General features: G+C 42.4%; 2 protein-coding genes across 3 annotated transcripts in view; one reads left to right on the forward strand and one right to left on the reverse strand.

The window, feature by feature from the left end:
• Positions 1 to 19,675, reverse strand: part of FAM184B (family with sequence similarity 184 member B) — a 122,305-nt gene extending 102,630 nt beyond the window's left edge. The window contains exon 1 of one of the 2 annotated variants that reach the window (XM_027544136.1): positions 19,224 to 19,675. In XM_027544136.1, the coding sequence (XP_027399937.1) occupies positions 19,224 to 19,370 (147 nt within the window). In that variant the 5' untranslated portion in view covers positions 19,371 to 19,675. The remainder of the gene's footprint in view (positions 1 to 19,223) is intronic. The other variant, XM_027544135.1, reaches the window with a different exon arrangement.
• A 394-nt stretch (positions 19,676 to 20,069) lies between these two features.
• The window catches only part of NCAPG (non-SMC condensin I complex subunit G), a 76,857-nt gene continuing 76,129 nt past the window's right edge, over positions 20,070 to 20,797 (forward strand). Inside the window, exon 1 of the mRNA XM_027544138.1 lies at positions 20,070 to 20,260. The gene's annotated coding sequence lies outside the window, so the exon portion shown is untranslated. The remainder of the gene's footprint in view (positions 20,261 to 20,797) is intronic.

Consider the following 20,797-nt stretch of genomic DNA (forward strand, 5'->3'; position numbering starts at 1 on the left):
ATAAATAAACAGACTATCCTCTAAGAGTTGATAATTTCTAAAACTGAATCACTAGTCGAGATATCTTTTCTGAATTCCAGCCCTACAGTCTCAGTCAGGGACTGCCCACAATAATGCTGCATAACAAACTACCACCCAAACTCAATGACTTACACCAAGAAGCATTTGTTCTCATGTAGGGAAACTGTGGTCAGGCATGGATGAATGCATCTACCCTGCGTTTCAGGTCCTGTATGGTCTGGGCTTGGCTTGATTTGGGAGCTGGATTAAGGTCTGCTCACTAGCACTAGGCTGTAGGGGCAGAGACCAGTCAGGGCATGCTTTTCGCATGGTGATCACCAAACTGCACAAACACAGTTAAAGCCTCTGCCTGTGTATACACTTTAACGTTCCATGTGTGTATGTGTGTTAGTCACTCAATCACGTTCGACTCTTTGCGACCCCATGGGCTGTGGCCTGCCAGGCTCCTCTCTCCATGGAATTCTCCAGGCAAGAATGCTGGAGTGGGTTGCTGTTTCCTTCTCCACTAACATTCCACAGACCAAAGCAAATCTAAGAAGTGCATCATCAATGGGAAGAGGACAGAATCCCTGCTCATAGGATACAGGAGGGCATTAGGGATAAGTGAATATTTACTGAACAATAATGTAAAATCCAATCTAGCACAACTAGACCTCAATTGTAGTGCAAGACCTCTCCTCCTTGAATGTCTTACAAGCTCCTTAAATTCTCTGTGTCATTTGCCAAGAATCTAACCCTTTGCCAATTTCTTCCTTCTGGAGAATTGAGTCTTCCTGTCTATCACCAACTAGTTGGGAATCCTGCTGAATTTGGGCAGAACATCCAATTCTTTCTGACAGCTCTCTTGAATTCTGAATCATTCACTTTCTGGAACCCCTCATTGCCCTGGCCCACACAGCTGACCAGCTCTCCCACTGCAGTCATGTGCCTGATTCACACCTATGTTTTCTAAGCTTTCTGGATGTTATGTCCCCAGATACTCTCAATAGGATGCTTATTTCCCAACTCCCACTGGCTCAGTGCTAGTCAACCTCAGCTACCAAGAGCCCACCCAGCCCTGTGTATCAGTTTGCCAGGAGGAGACTGGACACTGGACGGTCCTTTCAAGCACTCACCCTTACACTTTCTGAAGCAAGCTTCTTTTATCAGCTCTTCTCTGGGGACAGCACCACATGGACTTGGCTAGAAGCTACCTCCTGTGGAATTGACATTCGGACCCAACAAAGGGGGAAAAGGTCAGTGAAAGAGTTACTGATTAACTTTTGCTTTTCTGGTTCATTCAGGATGCGTGCATGGATGCGCGTGCACACACACACACACACACACACACACACACACCCTGTACTCAGTTCTAATCTCCTTGCTCATGTTTATTTAGGCTGTTGCCAGATAATTTGATAGGCTTCTTCAGGACAAATAGGCCCTGCCCTAGGGGCCTGAGGACAGGAATAGCAAGTCTGGACAGACGCACTTGGCAGCGTGAAGAGGAAAAGCTGTGCAGGATGAATGTCACAGTATTGCTGGCTCTTGCTTGCTGTATTAATTTCTCCCTTAGAAGAAAACTGACCCATTTTTTCCAGCCCACAGCCCTAATGGACTCGTATTCAGAAGCCATCCTTCCCCCACATAAAGAGCTGTATTGTACTTAATGATAAGCCTTTTAGTGGAATTTGCTATTTCTGGATCTTTCTCTGGGAAGTTCCCATTAATGAGCCTGCAAGTGCAGGGAAAAGCAGATGTTTGGGGGCGGGTATGCTTCAAGGGCAGACCACCCTGGAAAGAAAATGGACAAAAACTAGTAACAGGTTCTTTTTCATGTCCTTGAAACTGGTTTGATTTACCCAAAACTATGATTTAAATAAACTTTGTCTTCAAAATATAAAGCTATCACTCCTCATGCTACCCACCCCCCATATCCTATCTGCATAAATCCTTACTCTACCCACAAATGCTTCTGTAATTATAATCATAACAAAATCATCAGCAGACCGCAAAGCTAGACCAAGACACGTGGATAACCTAGCAGGTTAACATCTGTCACTCCTTCAAACTTATAATTGGTCAATGCCTATTTAAGAGACTGAATGAAACATGAGGAGAAAGATGGAGCAGCACTGCTGAGGGAAGATTAATCTTTCTTTTTCTGTCTGGAGCAATTCAGCTCTGGCCCCAAATCTGTAAAACCAAAGCCTTGACATCAACCAGTGGTGCCCTCCTTCACAAAGCAGTTTATTGTTCATTCATTAATTTCACAACCCCTTCCAAGTCACCCTGCAACTGGAAACAGCCAGTGAGGATTGTGCAATACCTCCCTTAAGGGTGGGGGTGGGGGCGGGGGCGTTCTACCATTTTGGCATCCTTCTGCATTTCCTGTGATGTGCTGGCACCCAGTGATGCATTTGCATCATTTATGGATGAAAGTTTTACTGGCACACCCGCCCCTTAGTATGTCTCCTACTGGCACCCCCTCTGTCTTGGCATTAATGGAGGTGATAAGATATATTTAAAAGGTATAAGGCGAGGTCCTTGTCATCAAGGGTTTAACAGTTCAAAGTAACTCAACTCATATTATTAATATTGAGAGCAGGGCACTATGCTAGAAGCTGCTAGAAGTTCAAATGGAGGGGAGGTAAAAGAGAGAGCCCTGAGAATCCTAAAGGCCATCTCAAACTGGAGTCTGCAGCATCACCTAAACTTGGTTAAAAATGCAAATTCTTGGGCCTCAGCCATGATCATCCGAACAAGATGTGCTGCAGGTAGGTCTAGCCATTTGTGTTTAATACTAACATTTGAACAGTACTGGCCTAAAGACCTCCTAGAGAAGTAGAAGAAATAAGAATCTCTCATTCAATCTTCTGCTACCAGACAGAGCAAGTTCAGGACTGGGCAACGGACATGGACCTATTATATAGACCAAAGGCCAAGGGCCTACTGTGGTGATATCAGAGTCAGGTTAAAGTCATAGTCACCAGTGGAGTTTTCAAAATGCATATTGCCTGAACCTCACCCAAAAGTTTTAATTCATTGGTCTAATTTTTTGTTCAAAATGCTGCCTGGTTGATTCTGACAATTATCAGAGGCAAGAACCTCATTAAGGGTCTGAGAAGGAAGAAGCCTTTGATGATGAAGAGGATATTGTGAAAGTTAGCCAGTGGCCTCACCTCCCATGGCTGCTATAACAAATTACTACAAACTCATAGCTTAAAACAACAGAACTTTATCAAAGGTGAAAAGCTTTTAGTTTTTTGTCTATGATCAGGAACAAGACAAGGAGGCCCACTCTTGCCACTTTTATTCAACACAATATTGGAAGTCCTAGTCATCTGCAAATAGGCAAATCAAAAAGGGAGAAAAACTATCATTATTTGCAGATGACATGATACTATATGTAGAAAAGCCTAAAGACTCCACCAAAGCCCATTAGAACTAATAAATGAATTCAGTATAGTCAGAGGATGCAAAAACAATATATAGAAATCTGTGGCCTTTCTGTACACTAATAACAAACTAACAAGAAGAGAAATAATGAAAACAATCCCATTCATAATTGCACCAAAAAGAACAAAATACCTAAGGATAAATTTATCCATGGAGGTGAAAGATTTGTACACTGCAACCTGTAAGACACTGATGAAAGATACTGAAGAACAACACATAAATAAATGGAAAAATATTGCATGTTCATGTTTTGGAAGAATTAACATTGTTAAAATGTCCATAGTATCCAAAATAAACTATAGAGTCAATACAATCCCTGTCAAAATTCCAATGGCATATTGCATGGAACTATAAAAAATAATTCTAAAAATTGTAGGAAACAAAAGATTCCAAAGAGCAAAACAATCTTGCAAAACAAGAACACAGCTGGAGATATCACACTCCCTGATTTCAAACTATACTACAAAGCTATAGTTATCAAAACATATGGTACTGGCACAAATCAGTGGAACCACAGATCAATGGAACAGAATTGAGAGCCCATAAATAAACCTGCACATAAATGGACAATTAATTCATGACAAAGGAGCAAGGAACACAGTTTTATTTATTTTTAAACATTTATTTATATGGCTGCACTGTGCAGCATGCTGGATCCTAGTTTCCTGACCAAAGATCAAACCTGTGTTCCCTGCATTAGGAGTGTGGTATCTTTATCACTGGAAGTGATTAAGCAAAGTCCTGACACACAGTTGAGAAATGACAGTCTCTTCAATAAATGGTATTGGGAAAACTGGACAGCCACGTGCAAAAGATTGAAATTAGACACTATCTTATAACAGACATAAATATTAAGTCAAAACAGATAAAGTCATGAATGTAGGGCCTGAAATCATAAAATTCCTAGAAGAAAACATGGGTGGTAACCTTAATGACATGGACCTTAGTGATATTTTTGTGGATGTGACTCTAAAGGCAAGGGAAACAAAAGCAAAAGTAAGCAAATGGAACTACAACAAGCTAAAAAGACTCTGTATAGCAAAGGAACCATCATCAAAGTGGAAAGGCAACCTACTGAATGGGAGAAGATAATTTCAAATCATACATCTGCTAAGGGATTAATATACAAAATATGTAACATCTCACACAACTCAACAATAAGAAGGCAAACAATCTGGTTTAAAAAATGAGCAGAGGCACTGAATAGATATTTTTCCAAAGAAGATATACAGGTGGCCAATAGGTACATAGGATGTTCAACATCATTAATAGGGAAATGCAAATAAAAATCACAGTGAGATATCATCTTACACCTACTAGAATGGATATTACTAAAAAGGCCAGGCAAGAGTACTGGAGTGGGTTGCCATTGCCTTCTCTGACTAAAAAGGCAAGAAATAAATACTGTTGAGGATGTGGAGGAAAGGGAACCCACCACTGTTGGTAGAACTGTAAACTGGTGTAGCTGCTGCATAAAACAGTATGAGATGCCACAAGAAATTGAGAATAGAACTACCATATGACTCAGATATTCCACTTCTGGGTTTTTATCTGAAGAGTAAGAAAACATAAATCTGAAAAGATATATGCATCCCTATGTTCACTGCAGCATTGTTTACAACAGCCAAGATATAGAAACAGTCTAAGTGTCCATAAATGAATGAACAAAGATGCACAGAGTGGAATACTACTTCCCAATGAGAAAGAATGAAATTCTTCCAGCTGGAACAACATAAATGGACCTTAGCAGAGACATTACTTTGATGACAAAGGTCCATATGGTCAAAGCTATGGGTTTTCCACTCGTCATGTATGGATGTGAGAATTGGATTATAAAGAAGGCTGAGCACCAAAGAATTGATGATTTTGAACTGTGGTGATGGAGAAGACTCTTGAGAGGCCCTTGGACTGCAAGGAGATCAAACCAGTCAGTCCTAAAGGAAATCAGTCCTGAATATTCATTGGAAGGACTGATGTTGAAGCTGAAGCTCCAATACTTTGGCCACCTCATGCGAAGAGATGACTCATTAGAAAAAACCCTGATGCTGGGAAAGATTGAAGGCAGGAAGAGAAGGAGATGACAGAGAACAAGATGGTTGGATGGCATCACTGACTTAATGGACATGAGTCTGAGCAAGCTCCAGGAGATGGTAAAGGTGTGCAGTCCACTGGGTTGCAAAGAGTTGGACATGACTGAGTGACTGAACAATAACAACAAATGGACCTTGAAGGTATTATGCTAAATGAAATAAGGTGGAGAAAGGCAAATACTGTATGATTTCACTTACATGTGGAATCTAAAACAAAACAAGTGAACAAACAAAATAAAACCAAACCAAACTCATAGGCACAGAGGATGGATTAGTAGTTACCAGGGGGGAAAGGGGTTGGAGAGGGTGGGTGAGACGGGTGAATGCCGTCTATTACCACACACCAAATGTATGGTGATAGATGGCAACTACACTTGTGGTCACTTGGTAGTGCACACAGATGTTGAATTATAACGCTGTACACCTGAAATCTATAAAAAAGAAAATAAACAGAGCTTTTTCTTTCACAGTATGTCAGAAGTCAAAATCAAGGTGACTGCAAGGCCATACTCCCTGCTGTCTCTTCTAGCTTTTGGTGGCTCAGGTGTTCCTCGGCCCATGGCTGCATAACTCCAAACCCTTCCTTCATCTTCATGTGGCCTTCCTCTCTTCTGCATCTTCTTCTCTTCTGTCTCAAACCCCGCTCTTCCTTTCTCCTCAAGGGACACTTGTCATTGGATTTAGGGCCCATCCCGATAATCTAAGATGATCTCATCTCAATACACTTAATCTGCAGAGATGCTTTTTCCAAATAAAGTATTACAGCATCACAGGTTCCAGGGATCTGACACCTATTGGAAGGCTATTTTGGGTCTACCATGGCTTATAAAGAGAAGACAGCAACTGCCAAGTGTACAATTACACAAAGCTGTAAAAGACTGAATAATCTCTTGGACTTGGATTTTTAACAAAACAAGAGCATGAAGTTTAAGGGGGTAAAGCTATAATGCTAGCTGGTCAGGATTCAGCAGCTTTTCAGGAAAATTTTCTCTGCCACCCTGCCTCACAAGACTTGGAACAACATTATTCCTGATGAAGACATCAAAGACTCACAAGAAGGTCTTTCTGCTTCATGTTCTGATGGTTCCACAACTAAGAGAAAGGCTTCCAGTGCGATCAGGGTCAGACCAGGGAGAACTGCTGGTGTGGTTATTGGTGCCACTGGCCTGTGAGCTGTGAAAGAGCTGCTTGTTTCTCTAATACCTCGAGGAACCTGGGAGCCTTTTCCAGGTGTATCCTCTTACCCTGGAGGCTCAGAATATAGTGAGTAACTTCAAATAGGTCCATTAAAGTTATAATGTGAGCTGACAGCCTGGGCCTGTTATTACGCCACTATGGTTTGAAAGTAATTATGCCATTGTCTCTGTAACTATGAGAGCTGCTCACTTGAAACTGTTCCAGTGTTCAGATTATAGAAGACAGTTGTAGTAAATGCCTTTTTAAATGGCAAGCTTTGTAGTCAACAAGTTAGGACCTCAATATATCTTGTTTATTAGGTTGTTTTTAACTAATTCATAAATATTCTCCAGCTCTCTTTCTTCCAATTTTCCTAATATTTTTTATGGGAATCTACCTGTAACAAACATGAGCTCTGCTCATGGAAATCTATCTCAAGGAAATAATCTAGTAAAAATGCAGGGATAGAATCTCAAGAATATCCATCACATCACAATGATTTTAACAATGAGAAACCAGAATCAACCAAAATATCCATGAATTATGGTCCCTATGTAGCTCAGGAAACTTTTCTTGATCCCTCAGATTGTTCAGTGTTTTCATACTTCTTGCTTGGTAGCATATCAAAACCGTATTTCAATTTTTTAATAAAAACAGGCTGTTTTAACGAGTCTCCATTCAATCAACAGGTGGATAACTTAACACTCTTCATTCTTCCTCTGGAAAGCCACCAGACTTCTGCTCTCACAGTCACCTGTTTATGCCAGTTGTATTTGCTATTGTAATTATGTGATTTAACACCATACTAAGCCAGTTATATATGAATACAAAGAGTAAGTTGTTGTTCTGATGAAAACTGGGCTGAATAATTTGAAAAGATAAAGCATTTATTGATAAAGGCGCGTTGCTAGAGGAAAAATATGGTATTCAATTAGGTATGATGAAGAAGTGAAAAGTTTTAAAGGTTTAAAAGGATTCTGAACCCATATTGTTTAACAAGTGTTTTAGATTCTCCTTCTCCACCTTAAAGATACCAAAATGATTAAAAAAAAAATCAAAAAAACAAAAAACTGATGCATTATGGTCAGGCCAGGACAGTGCCTGTTTATGCCTTTAATTTCAGTGCCCTATCTGATTAGTGGCCCTTTCATTCTCAGAAATGTCCCAGTTTGTATGACAAATTAAAATGTCACTCTAACTATTGTAAACTATGGGTATAGTTTATATAAGACAAGTAAGGTGAAATGCCAGTCAGCAGGCCATCCCAAAGAACTGAAACTGAGTCTCACATGAAATAATTAGTGAATGAATATCCATCTATGTGTTTTAAATTAAGGGTCCTCAAACTTTTTTCTGTAAAGGACCAGGTAGTAATTATTTTAGGCTTTAGCAAGTCTCTGTCCTAGTGATTCGAATCTGCCATTTCAGCACAAAAGCTACCCTAGACCATCTCTAAATGAATGTGCATCACTATGTTCCAATAAAACTTTATTTTGGACATTAAATTTGAATTTCATATACTTTTCATGTGTCACCAAATATTGTTCTTATTTTGTATTTTTTCCAAGTTTTTAAAAATGTAAAAACTATCCTTGACTCACAAGCCATACAAAAATGGGCAGCAGGCTGATCTGGCCTACAACATAGTTTGCTGACCCCTGTTTTAAGTTTAAAAAAATGTTATGTATGTGCTAGGCTGTTCACATGACATTGAATATGAGGGCTTCTATTGTATTTGAGGGTTTCTTTCTACTTGTTTTGCCTGTAAGTTCCATGAGATAAGGGATTTTACCTGGCACTTTTAAAAACACTCAGTAAAAGTGTCTCAAATCAAAGAAGTTAAATTATACAACATTTATACAATGGAATATTTTTAACACAACCATTAAAATTATGTTGGTGAGTTCTAGATTTACTTCTAAAGAGGGAAAACCCCAGGTAACACAATAATTATGAATGATTTATTTTTAAAAGTGGCATGTCTATATATGTATGGGAAATCATAGAGTAGGCTATACAAAATGATATTAGTTATTATATCACTGCAGTTACTATAGATTGGGGATACTTTAAAATCTTTTTCTTCTTGTTTCTCTGTGATTTTTATTTTTCTCAAATGGATATTCTATGTATGATTGGTCACTGAGGTTTCTTTTTATATTTTGCCCCATAATTCTGGTGTCCTGAAGGAATATGGATCTGATCAAATGGAGAGCTTGGTCTAATCCTGTGTCTATGGTGAGGGGCTGCTGCTGCTGCTGCTGCTGCTGCTAAGTCGCTCCAGTCGTGTCCGACTCTGTGCGACCCCATAGACGGCAGCCCACCAGGCTCTGCCACCCTGGGGTTCTCCAGATAAGAACACTGGAGTGGGTTGCCATTTCCTTCTCCAATGCATGAAAGTGAAAAGTGAAAGTGAAGTCGCTCAGTCATGTCCGACTCTTAGCAACCCCATGGACTGCAGCCTACCAGTCTTATCCGTCCATGGGAGTTTCCAGGCAAGAGTACTGGAGTGGGTTGCCATTGCCTTCTCTGATGGTGAGGGGCTGCTGCTGCTGCTGCTGCCTAAGTCGCTTCAGTCGTATTCGACTCTGTGCGACCCCATAGACCGCAGCCCACCAGGCTCCCTGTCCCTGGGATTCTCCGGGCAAGAACTCTGGAGTGGGTTGCCATTTCCTTCTCCAATGCATGAAAGTGAAAAGTGAAAGTGAAGTTGCTCAGTCGTGTCCGACTCCTAGCGACCCCATGGACTGCAGCCTACCAGGCCCCTCCGTCCATGGGATTTTCCAGACAAGAGTACTGGAGTGGGGTGCCATTGCCTTCTCCGGTGAGGGGCTAGGAGTGACTAAGTCAGAAGTTGACCTGGGAGGGGATGGGGAAAGTCTATTTATTTATCAGATATGCCAGTTTATTGCCTTTATGAAACTTGAAATTAGATGCTAGTAACTCCTGAGTTCTGTCCTTGAAAAAGAAACCTCCCCACTGTCCCATGAGATGGCTGTTTGCAGGCTATGGTTGAAATGTGATATTTTTCCCTAAGAGCTGTGGAAGGTCCAGGAAGAGTTTTGTTCATTTAGCCCACCAACAAACACTTGATGAGCAACAATCACTAACCAGGTGCTGTTCCAGGCACTGAGGTAGAGAGGAGAGAACGGGACGGACAGAAATTCCTGCCTTCAAGGGATGACTTCCTTGGCAGGGAAGAGAAGGCAATGAACAGATGAATAGATGGATGGAAAAAATGGAAACAGCAGATGGAGCTGAGGGAATTTCATGGTATAGGTGAGCAGGGAGGCCCTCCCTTAAGAGACATATGAGCCTAGCCAGGAGCAGGCGGAAGAAGCCACAAGGACAAAGGCTCCAAGTGGCACTAGCGTCTGAAGGCTTTGAAAGAAGGCCAGTGTGATGGAGGAGATGACGCCGAGAAGTGGACAGCAGACACCTCAGGTGACCATACTGAAGAATTTACTTAGGTGAACAAACTTTATTCCAAGTGAAATGAGAAGCCATTTGTGGGTTCTCAATGGAAGAATGTCATGCTCTGGTTTATACTGTATGATTATTGCTGCTGTGAGGGGGGCGAGGGTATACCATGAGGAGCCCCAGAAGGCTTGAGGGAAGGAGGTGAAGGTGACTCAGACTAGGGTGGAGGAAAAAATGCAGATGATCTTTTATATTTATGAGGTAAAGTCATCAGGACTTGCTTCAGAACTGGATTCAAAAGGGAGAAAATTCAGTTTGTTTTTGTTGGTTTTAATGTTCACAGCTTAATTGAGATATAATTATTGAGACCATACAATCCACCCATTTAAACTGTATAATTCAATGGCTTTTAGCACATGTGCAGAATTGTGTACTATCACCACAGTCAACCTAAGAATATTCTCATTGCACCAAAATGAAACCTTGCAGCCCTCAGTCACTGCCCCTGACTGTACTTTGTACCATATTTTATTCATACTATTTTCCAGTTGATAGACATTTAGTTTATTTCCATTTTTGGCTACTACAAATAATGTTGCTTTGAATGTTATGTATAAGTTAGTTTCTCTTGGGTATATACATAGATGTAGAATTGCTGGTTCATTATGATAAATCTCTTAATTATTTGAGGAACTGCCTGATTGTTTTCCAAAGCGGTTGCAATGTTCTACAGCAATGTAGGAGGGTGTTATTCAGTTTTAGCATCTCACTCTTGCTGCTGTGTGGAGAAAGAATTGGAGCAAGGTTTTGGGTGGGAAGTGCAGAGATCCGAATGTTATGCAAAAGTGGAGGCATCTTAGTAGGGTTCAAAGACATCCAATTTAAAGTGTCCTTCATCCTATTTTCTGGCAAAAAGATTTCTGTGAGATAGCTGTCTGTACACCACGAATCACTTCATTAAATTAAAAGATTCCAACAGAGAGGGCTTGTTAATACAGATCTGCAGTTTTCAAATCTAAAATCCTAAATCAAACTGGTATGGAACTGTTTAAATATCTGTCCCTACACAAGCTCCTGCAGGCAGGAGGGTATTTGGAGAGAAGCTAAGGGAGTTAGCAGTGCAACAAAATTTCCACAGCTTCAAGCCACAAAAACCCAGGGCTCAAGTGGCAACCTGTTGCCGAGGACTCGTGTGGCAGAGGCATCACTCTTACTGCTGGGGCCACTGCCCTGGCCTCTCAGTCCAGGAAAGGGCTGGCTTTGTTCCTAGTTGCTGGTTTTGACAACTGAGCAGTGGTCCTGTCCCTCTGCAATTCTTCTAGCTCAGGGAGGGAAGAAACCAACATCTATCAGGCTTATGATAGTTCCGCCCCCGGGGTGAGATGCTCTCCTTACATTCCTTAAGTTAGTGAACCCTCACAACAAATCACCAAGGAAGAAAGGACTACTTTTCTCATTTACAGATAGGTTGGCCCCTTTGGGTGCGAAAGTCAGAAAAGGTATCTCTGAAGAGAGAGCATTTTAGCTGGTAACAGCTACAAAAGGTGATCATTCTAAGAGTAAACCCCTAATTGTTAGCTCTCCAGGTGTCGTCATTTTTATTCACATTTAATTTTTATTTATATTTATTATATAAATAAGAGTAAGAAGCACCCCTCTAGAAATAAATCCAACTTAAATTCATTTAAAAGATAATCTGGAGTAGAAATTATAATCCTTTTTCCTTAATATTTCTGACTTTTTACTCAGGGACTGTTGTCCATAACAGTATCTCCCTACCCCATCCCTAAACAATCCACTATTTTCCCCCAACATCCAATATGACTGTCTCTGCTCGTGTGTCTCCACAGACTTCAGTAAGGTTCTGGGATGTGGGGAGACACAGTTCTCTTGGTTTGGTCATGCTACTGTGCTGGGAGTGCTGACTCCGACCTCCAGACCTTCCCACAGCAGGAAGGAAGGATCTACGGATAAGAACTACACTGCCACTCAAAGGGCCCCGCTCTCAAGTTAGGATGCTTTCTTGAATGACAGAATTCATTCTTACTATAACACTTCACCACAGTCCTCAAAACTGAACTCATCCTAAGATCTATGTGGCAGGTCTTTAGGAAAACCCAATAAACAAAATCAGTCTTCCCCAGTGAACTAACTAAAATATAAGACCAAGGCATAAGGCTGTTTTGAGATCAAAATATACTGTGTGTATGCTCACTCATGTCTGACTCTTTGTGACCCCAGGGACAGTAGCTTGCTAGGCTCTTTTGTCCAGGGGATTTCCCAGGCAAGAATACTGGAGTGGGTTGCCATTTCCTCCTCCAGGGGATTTTCCTGACCCAGGGATCAAATGTGTGTCTCCTGCATCTCTTGCATTGGCAAGTGGATTCCTTACCACTGAGCCACCTGGGAAGAGTAATATTAGAGAATGTGGCTTATATCCATGGGAAAGCTAGATTCCCGATATTTACCCATCTATTCACAAGCTGAGCCAGGGTAGTTCCTCCCCCTCCCAGAACTGTACCTATTCTTGTAGATAGACGGAGACTGACCATGCTCATCTCCTTGCCATGCAGAAATGCTGTGCTCCCGGAGGATGAGTAAGCATGTCAAGGGCTTTACAAAGAATGCAAACACTAGGGAATCATAAGGCATCACTAATGTCCAGAAGTTGCAGCCACTTGATTTCACCGTAGCCCCTATAGGGTCTTCTGAGACCTGGGAAGACATCATTTTGGAAGGATGACTGACAGGTTCTCTTGGGGTTATTTTACTCCTTATACTTTTAGGTTGGCAGCTTCTGGCACTAAGAGGACTGCTTATTGCCTCCTGGATACTTTTCTTCTCATAACTCCCAATGAGAGGTGGTCTCGTGGGTGCATGGAGTCATGTTTATGGGCTGGGTTCCTAAGATTCAGCCTTCAGTTTGAGGGATGATTGATGGAGAGGGAGCGTGTGCTTTCCCACTCATTTTTGTGTTCTAATACAAAAGGATATTTGTTAAACTTGTTTTGGGGGCAAGACACTCCATCCCACCTTGAAAGTGAGAATTGGAAAATCTCTGGGTATGAGGGATGCCAACACTTCTGGATAAGAGGATGTGGAGAAAGTTACAAAAGGAAAAATCAGCTGCAGATTTTTGAGCGGGTGAAAAGCAGAGACTGGCTGAATGGACAGGGCTAGGCAAACCTGCCTGATGCTTTCAAGACCAAAGTATCCCACAGGCTATAATAGGAAATGGACGTGAAACCTCCTGCTCTCCCAATTAACTCCTCTGTGTCTGCTCTACTATTTAAATCTTTGGCTATTCTGAACCAGTGATTCTCAACCCTGTGTGAATGTTACAGGTCTTGACGAGCTTTAGAAAACAGCAATGCCTGTCACCTCTCCTTACTTTCTAAGATGGGATCTGGGATCCTGTATGCTTTTTGTTTGTTTTAAACTTTTATTTAGAAAGAATTTCAAACTTAGGGAAAAACTGCCAGAAAAAGAACAGTTCAAAGAACGTCGCACCTACCCTTTACTCAGATTCTCTTATTCTTAACCATCTGTCCCGTTTGTTCTATTACTTGTTCTCTTACTATTTTCTCTATCTTATTTATAAAATAAAGTAATGAAGATGTGTGTGTAGGAATGTAATGTTTGTAGCAGCATTATTCATAGTAGACCCAGAGTGGAAACAATCCAAATGCCTATTAATTGGTGAATATGATCATTAGTATCCATACAATGGGATACTAGTGCGTAATAAAAGGGAATGAATAAATGACATACGATGCTACACCAATTGATGAACCTCAAAACACGATGCTAAGATTTAGCATCTAAGTGAAAAAACCAGGTGGAAATACATGTTGCATTGTTTCACTGACATGAAAAGTCTGACAAAGACAAATTTATAGAGACAGAAAGGAGATTAATGGTTGCTTGGCGTGGGGGTGGGAACAGGGATTGACTACAGATGGATACAAACGACAATGATAGAAATGTTCTAAAACTAGATTACAGTTATGGTGCAACAACTCTGTAAGTTTACTAAAATATATTGAATTGTATGCTTAGATGAATTTTATGATATGTAAATTATACTTCAATAAAGCTATACAAATTAAGCAGTTACCAAAATCAGACAGAAAGGAAGCAAGAACAGGAATCTTAGAAATGAAAATATAATTATACAACTTAATAGATGGGAAAAACTCTGGATTGGACAAACTATTTAGTGGATTGGCAAACAAGAAAACATGATTAAGGAATTCACCAGGATTCAGAGACAAAAAAAATTTTAATAACATTTCAGAATATGGAGAGGCTTCCTTAATTCACCTAATAGCAGTTCCAGAAAAGTGAAAGGAGGTAATGGCAGAAAAACAATATTTGAACAGAAAATCATTGATAATTTTCCAGAATTAAAGAGAGCATATGAGTCTTCAATAGAAAGTACACTCAATACCAATTAGAGAGTTATAATGAAACAGCTAAACAGCAAAATAAACACATGCAAATGCCATCAAGAGAAAAGGCAGATTAGCTACAAATAAATGAAAATTTGATGGGCAGTGAGAATACCAGACCACCTGACCTGCCTCTTGAGAAACCTATATGCAGGTCAGGAAGCAACAGTTAGAACTGGACATGGAACAACAGACTGGTTCCAAGTAGGAAAAGGAGTACGTCAAGGCTATATATTGTCACCCTGCTTATTTAACTTATATGCAGAGTACATCATGAGAAACACTGGACTGGAAGAAGCACAAGCTGGAATCAAGATTGCCAGGAGAAATATCAATAACCTCAGATATGCAGATGACGCCACCCTTATGGCAGAAAGTTAAGAGGAACTCAAAAGCCTCTTGATGAAAGTGAAAGAGGAGAGTGAAAAAGTTGGCTTAAAGCTCAACATTCAGAAAACGAAGATCATGGCATCTGGTCCCATCACGTCATGGGAAATAGATGGGGAAACAGTGGAAACAGTGTCACACTTTATCTTTTTGGGCTCCAAAATCACTGCAGATGGTGACTGCAGCCATGAAATTAAAAGATGCTTACTCCTTGGAAGGCAAGTTATGACCAACCTAGATAGTATATTGAAAAGCAGAGACATTACTTTGCCAACAAAGGTTCATCTAGTCAAGGCTATGGTTTTTCCAGTGGTCATGTATGGATGTGAGAGTTGGACTGTGAAGAAAGCTGAGTGCCGAAGAATTGATGCTTTTGAACTGTGGTGTTGGAGAAGACTCTTGAGAGTCCCTTGGACTGCAAGGAGATCCAATCAGTCCATTCTGAAGATCAGCCCTGGGATTTCTTTGGAAGGAATGATGCTAAAGCTGAAACTCCAGTACTTTGGCCACCTCATGTGAAGAGTTGACTCATTGGAAAAGACTCTGATGCTGGGAGGGATTGGGGGCAGGAGGAGAAGGGGACGACAGAGGATGAGATGGCTGGATGGCATCACTGACTTGATGGACGTGAGTCTGAGTGAACTCCGGGAGTTGGTGATGGACAGGGAGGCCTGGCGTGCTGCAATTCATGGGGTCACAAAGAGTCGGACACGACTGAGCGACTGAACTGAACTGAGGATTTTTATCACCAGCAATTAGTACCTATGGTAAGAGAACACTACCAACACTGTGCCTTGGAAAAATAAGTGTTCAGAAGATTTTTATGGGAAAATAAACAATTGGGAGGACAAAATGAAGACATTTTCAAATGCACAAAAGATTTCTTTGCCCACTAGGACTCCTTCAGAAACAACTATTAACAGATGAACTTCAGACAGAAGAAAACTGAACCAAAAAAGAAGACCATGGATTCAAGAAAAAAAAGGGGGAGGGGTTAGAAGAATCAGCAAAATATCAGTAAATTTAACTAACTATAAAAATGAATTAAAAATGTAAAAGGTAAAAAATCTAGACAACAATGACAAGACAGGAAAGGGAAGGGCTATTAAATGGGCGAAGTATGCAAAGCTCTCTTTTAGGAAGAAAGAATTACATGATAATTTTATTCAGTTCAGCTCAGTCACTCAGTCATGTCCGACTCCTTGCGACCCCGTGGACTGCAGCACCCCAGGCCTCCCTGTCCATCACCAACTCCTGGAGTTTACCCAAACTCATGTCCATTGAGTCGGTGATGCCATCCAACCATCTCATCCTCTGTTGTCCCCTTCTCCTACCCTCAATCTTTCCCAGCATCAGGGTCTTTTCAAATGAGTCAGATCCTTGCATCAGGTGGCCAAAGTATTGGAATTTCAGCTTCAACATCAGTCCATCCAAAGAACACTTAGCACTGATCTCCTTTATGATGGACTGGTTGGATCTCCTTGCAGCCCGAGGGACTCTCAAGAGTCTTCTCCAACACCACAGTTCAGTTCAAAAGCATCAATTCTTCAGTGCTCAGTTTTCTTTACAGTCCATCTCTCACATCCATATATGACTACTGGAAAAACCATAACCTTGACGAGATGCACCTTTGTTGGCAAAGTAATGTCTCTGCTTTTTAACATGCTATCTAGGTTGGTCATATTAGAAAAACTATAGTTAAATATGTATGTGGAAAACTAAACATAATGTTGATAAGTATAGGAATAATGCCTAAAGCCCTCAAACCAACAGTGGAAAATGAGGGAATATAAATCATCTAACTAATCCCATAGAAAGCAGAGATGGAGAAAAAGGATGGTAAATGAAAAGCACAAAATATGATGGAAAAATAAGCCCCAATATATTAGTAATCACAGTAAATGCACATGGATTAAATTCACCTATCAGCAATACAACAAAATAAAATTTATAGAAAGATTAAATATAAAGAGATGGAAAATACGATGTACAAACAACCAGAAGAAAGGTAGCATATCAATATCCATATTGAAAGGGTCTAATTTAAACAACTAGCATGGAAAATGATAAAGCAAGCATGACATAATAAAAATCAACTGTGATTTCAACTTTGAATTTCTATATTCAAAGCAGAATATACTTTGAGAAAAACTGCCTACTATGCTATAGGATCATGGATGCTTTCTTCACAGTGCTTGGCAAATAATAATCATGCCAAAATATTAATGGGTGGAGTGACTACCATTACCACGTTATATTCAAATGATCTTTTTATACATTTGTCACACCACAAGGGCAGGAGCCCTATCTTTTTCAGTTGTATGCCATTAATATTGACACAGTGCCTGGCACATAGCTGTTGTTTCTCAGTCACTAAGTTGTGTCCAACTCTTTGGACACATCAGACTCTACAGCACATCAGACTCCTCTGTCCTCCACTATCTCCTGGACTTTGCTCAAATTCATGTTCATTGAGTCAGTGATGCTATCTATCTCATCCTCTGCTGCCCCTTTCTCCTTTTGCCCTCAATCTTTACCAGCATTAGGGTCTTTTCCAGTGAGTTGGCCCTTTGCATCAGGTGGCCAGAGTATTTGAGCTTCAGCATCAGTCCTTGCAATGAATATTCAGGGTTGATTTCCTTTAGTATTGACTGGTTTGATTTCCTTGCCGTCCAAGGGACTCTGAAGAATCTGCTCCAGCACCACAATTCAAAAGCATCAATTTTTCAGTGCTCAGCCTTCTTAATGGTCCAACTCAGTAGGCACTCCATAAATTCAAACTGAGTTCAAGTTCATATCTTCCATAAAACCTCTCCTAACTGTTCTTGCCTATAATGACTTAACCTTTGTTTCTACCTCTAGAGCACTCACAACTTGAAATATCCAATTTAGCAACTGATTACAGAGTAGTGTCTTTTCGTTTTTCCTCCAAAATTGTTTCTCTAAAAATATTTTAGTTTCTTTGAAGACAGATAAGATGCTTTATTCTGTGCCTAACACCTCAAATCAATACTTTTTGGGTCGATGTTACTATTTGGATGACTGCAAATTAGATCAGTGGTGCCAAGCAGCATGTGACAAGGCCTCCAAGGAGTATCTCCATTTCCCCTTTTCCACCCTTGACTCAAGAGATCACTGTTTGGATACAGGCTCATTTGCAAAAAATGTGGAGAAGTTAAGGGAAGGGCCAGAGAAGGCAGCTAGTGCCCAATTTCAGACCTCCGTGCTCTCTTCCTTCTGGCGAGATAGGGAGGAAAATGCCTGTGATGCCATAAAAAAAGTGGGTGTTGGAAGCGGGAGGGAGACAGTTGGGGAAGAGAGCATGTCCCATACACAGAATCTGGACCCAATGTTTTACTAGCAAGCATGTTATCAGGAATAATTACGAGATCAAAAGGAAACTTCAAGGCAAATAGCTCAATTCAGGCACTGGGGGACCTTGTATAAAAAACAGAGGGATGTTTTCCATCTACATGCCAGGCACAGGAGGGGTGCCTGTCACAAGCAACTCCTAATTGCGAAGCTGCAGGGGGCTAACAAAGGACAGGGTGACATCTTTTGCTGGTCTTCATAAGGAAGGCAGCAGGGTCCCTAGAGGTTCAATCAGGGCCCTGGGATGAGGTAGGAGAATGGGCTGGCTGACCTCCCAAGGTCTTTTGTAATCCCGTAATTAAATGGTGAATCGTTCATTTCCTCATTTACGCTCTGCACACGTCTGCAGCCAGTTTGATAGTAAGTCCCCTGGGCAGCCTTCCAGGTTTAGCGCGGTGCCACGCAAGCTGCTGGCACTCAACAAATGAGTCGAATATTTGCTGAATGAAGGAATAAATGAATCAAATATTTAAATAGCCCACATGACCTCCTCCCCGCCGGTAAAGTACTGTGATGAATGAAATCACAACATTTCAGGCACGATCATTTGAGCAGAGCCTGCAAAGAAACACACATACACACCCCAGCACTGCTTCAACTCGATTCACAATCCCACCCTGGGAGCACTGACCACCTGCTCGGCGTGCAAGCTGTAGGAGTTTTTTGGCAAGGATCCTTCCTCTTAACTGCTCTAGGACGGTGCCTCCAGAAGGTCACCAAGATTTAAGGCCGCTTCCCTTCAGCATGGCCTCCGAGACAAAGTTTCAGCTGGGATTTTGCATGGGCCTCCCTTGGGTGCGTCCGCACTCCTTCCCTGCCCCCGGCGCCCCGGGCGCGTATCTCGCCAGCTCGCAGCGCCTCATCTTACCTTGGTGAGCTGGGCGATCTTCTTGCACATTTTCACGTGCATCTCAGGATCACAGTCCATTCTCCAGCCGGCGCCACCGCGGGCATCGGCTTTGGAGGCCGGGCAATTGCCGGGAGCGTGAATTTTGCTGTTCAGGGCAGAAGCCATCGCTGAAACGCGACCGGCACTCAAAAGGCTTTTGCTGGCTCGGGTTCTCGCAGCCCACGATGTGCACGTGCTTGTGCGCGCGGGCGTGTGAGCTTGTGGGTTTTCTCCGGAGAGGTGGCACTGCAGTCCCGCCGCCTGCACCGCCACCTGGCTCTTGCTCCCCCTGGGTGTCCTCCTCCCCGCTGTTCGCGCGTCCACCCTGTCTGCCCCCGCGCTCTCGCTCGCTCGCTGGCTCTCCGGGCACCCGCACCCTGAGGAGAGGCGCCGAGGACCCGCACGTGCGGCTCGTGATTCGCTAGCCGCTCCCGGGCCGGTGCGGGTCTAGCCTGCAATAAGCTTTCGAGATGAGGAGTTGCTGGCCTCTAAGAGGTTTTCGTTGGCCGGGCGCCGCGCTCTGGGACACGTGGGTGCAGCCAGGCTCCGGACTCAGTGGCAACGGCCCCCGCCCGTGGTAGGCATCCCAGGCCAAACAAGAAGAGCCGGCTTCAGCCTCGGGCACCTGGGGGCGTTTGATCTGGGGAGGGGGACCCTGGCGAAGTGCTGTGGGCGAACGGGTGGCGAGGGACGGGGCACATTGACGGGTGCCCTCAGCCAGCAACTCCGGAGCCTCCGATCTCGGCGCTGAGAGCGGAGGTTGGGAGGTGGGGGGTGGGCGGGGGCAGGATGCCGAAAGGGGAGGGGTGGGGAAAGCAAATTACGGCGACGCAAGGAGATGGCGGGGACCCGGGCAAACGATTTGGGCCCCTGTCTAGGCTGAGGGTGGGAGCCTCCCTTCTCCCATTTTAAGGAGGAGCGAGGATGTTGCGGGAGAATTGCCGGAGATTTACCAAAGGGAAGAAGACAAGGGGCTGCGGAGAAGCTGGTGACGGAAATCTGGACAAGAAATCTGGGTATGTAGCAAGGGACTCTGTGGTGTAGGGGGGTAGAGGAAAAGTCAAAGACAGGGGTAGACAGGATGATAGCAGGTGTGGGAAAGGAAGCAAAGAGGAATGGAGTAGTAATTGGGTAACAGATGGAGCTGAAAGTCTAAATAAACAATTCCTAGGGAAAGTGAAATGATTCATCCACACACGTGGCCACCCTCCTCCCGGAACCAGAATCCTGTCGTCTTTCGCTTACCATACAAGTGTGTTGTATCAGCAACCGAATATCATAAGCCACAAAGCCACTGACGATGTAATTTTCCACAGAGGTAAACAACTTTTGATAAAGTTCTGATCAAAAAGGCTATTTAGACCACCCCCTCCCCAATTCAAATAGAAAACAGAATGCCTGAAAATCAGAATCTCTACCAGGAAGCTAATGTAGACTCTTAGTCCTATCTTAAATACCAGAGTCAAAAATCTCTGGAGATGAGGGTCCAGAGCCCACATTTTAAGTGACCTTCCTACCTAATTCCATATTGAGAGTATTTTCTGCAGGGTTTT

The sequence above is a fragment of the Bos indicus x Bos taurus genome, chromosome 6 (genome assembly GCF_003369695.1).
Source record: "Bos indicus x Bos taurus breed Angus x Brahman F1 hybrid chromosome 6, Bos_hybrid_MaternalHap_v2.0, whole genome shotgun sequence".
Classification (NCBI taxonomy): domain Eukaryota; kingdom Metazoa; phylum Chordata; class Mammalia; order Artiodactyla; family Bovidae; genus Bos; species Bos indicus x Bos taurus.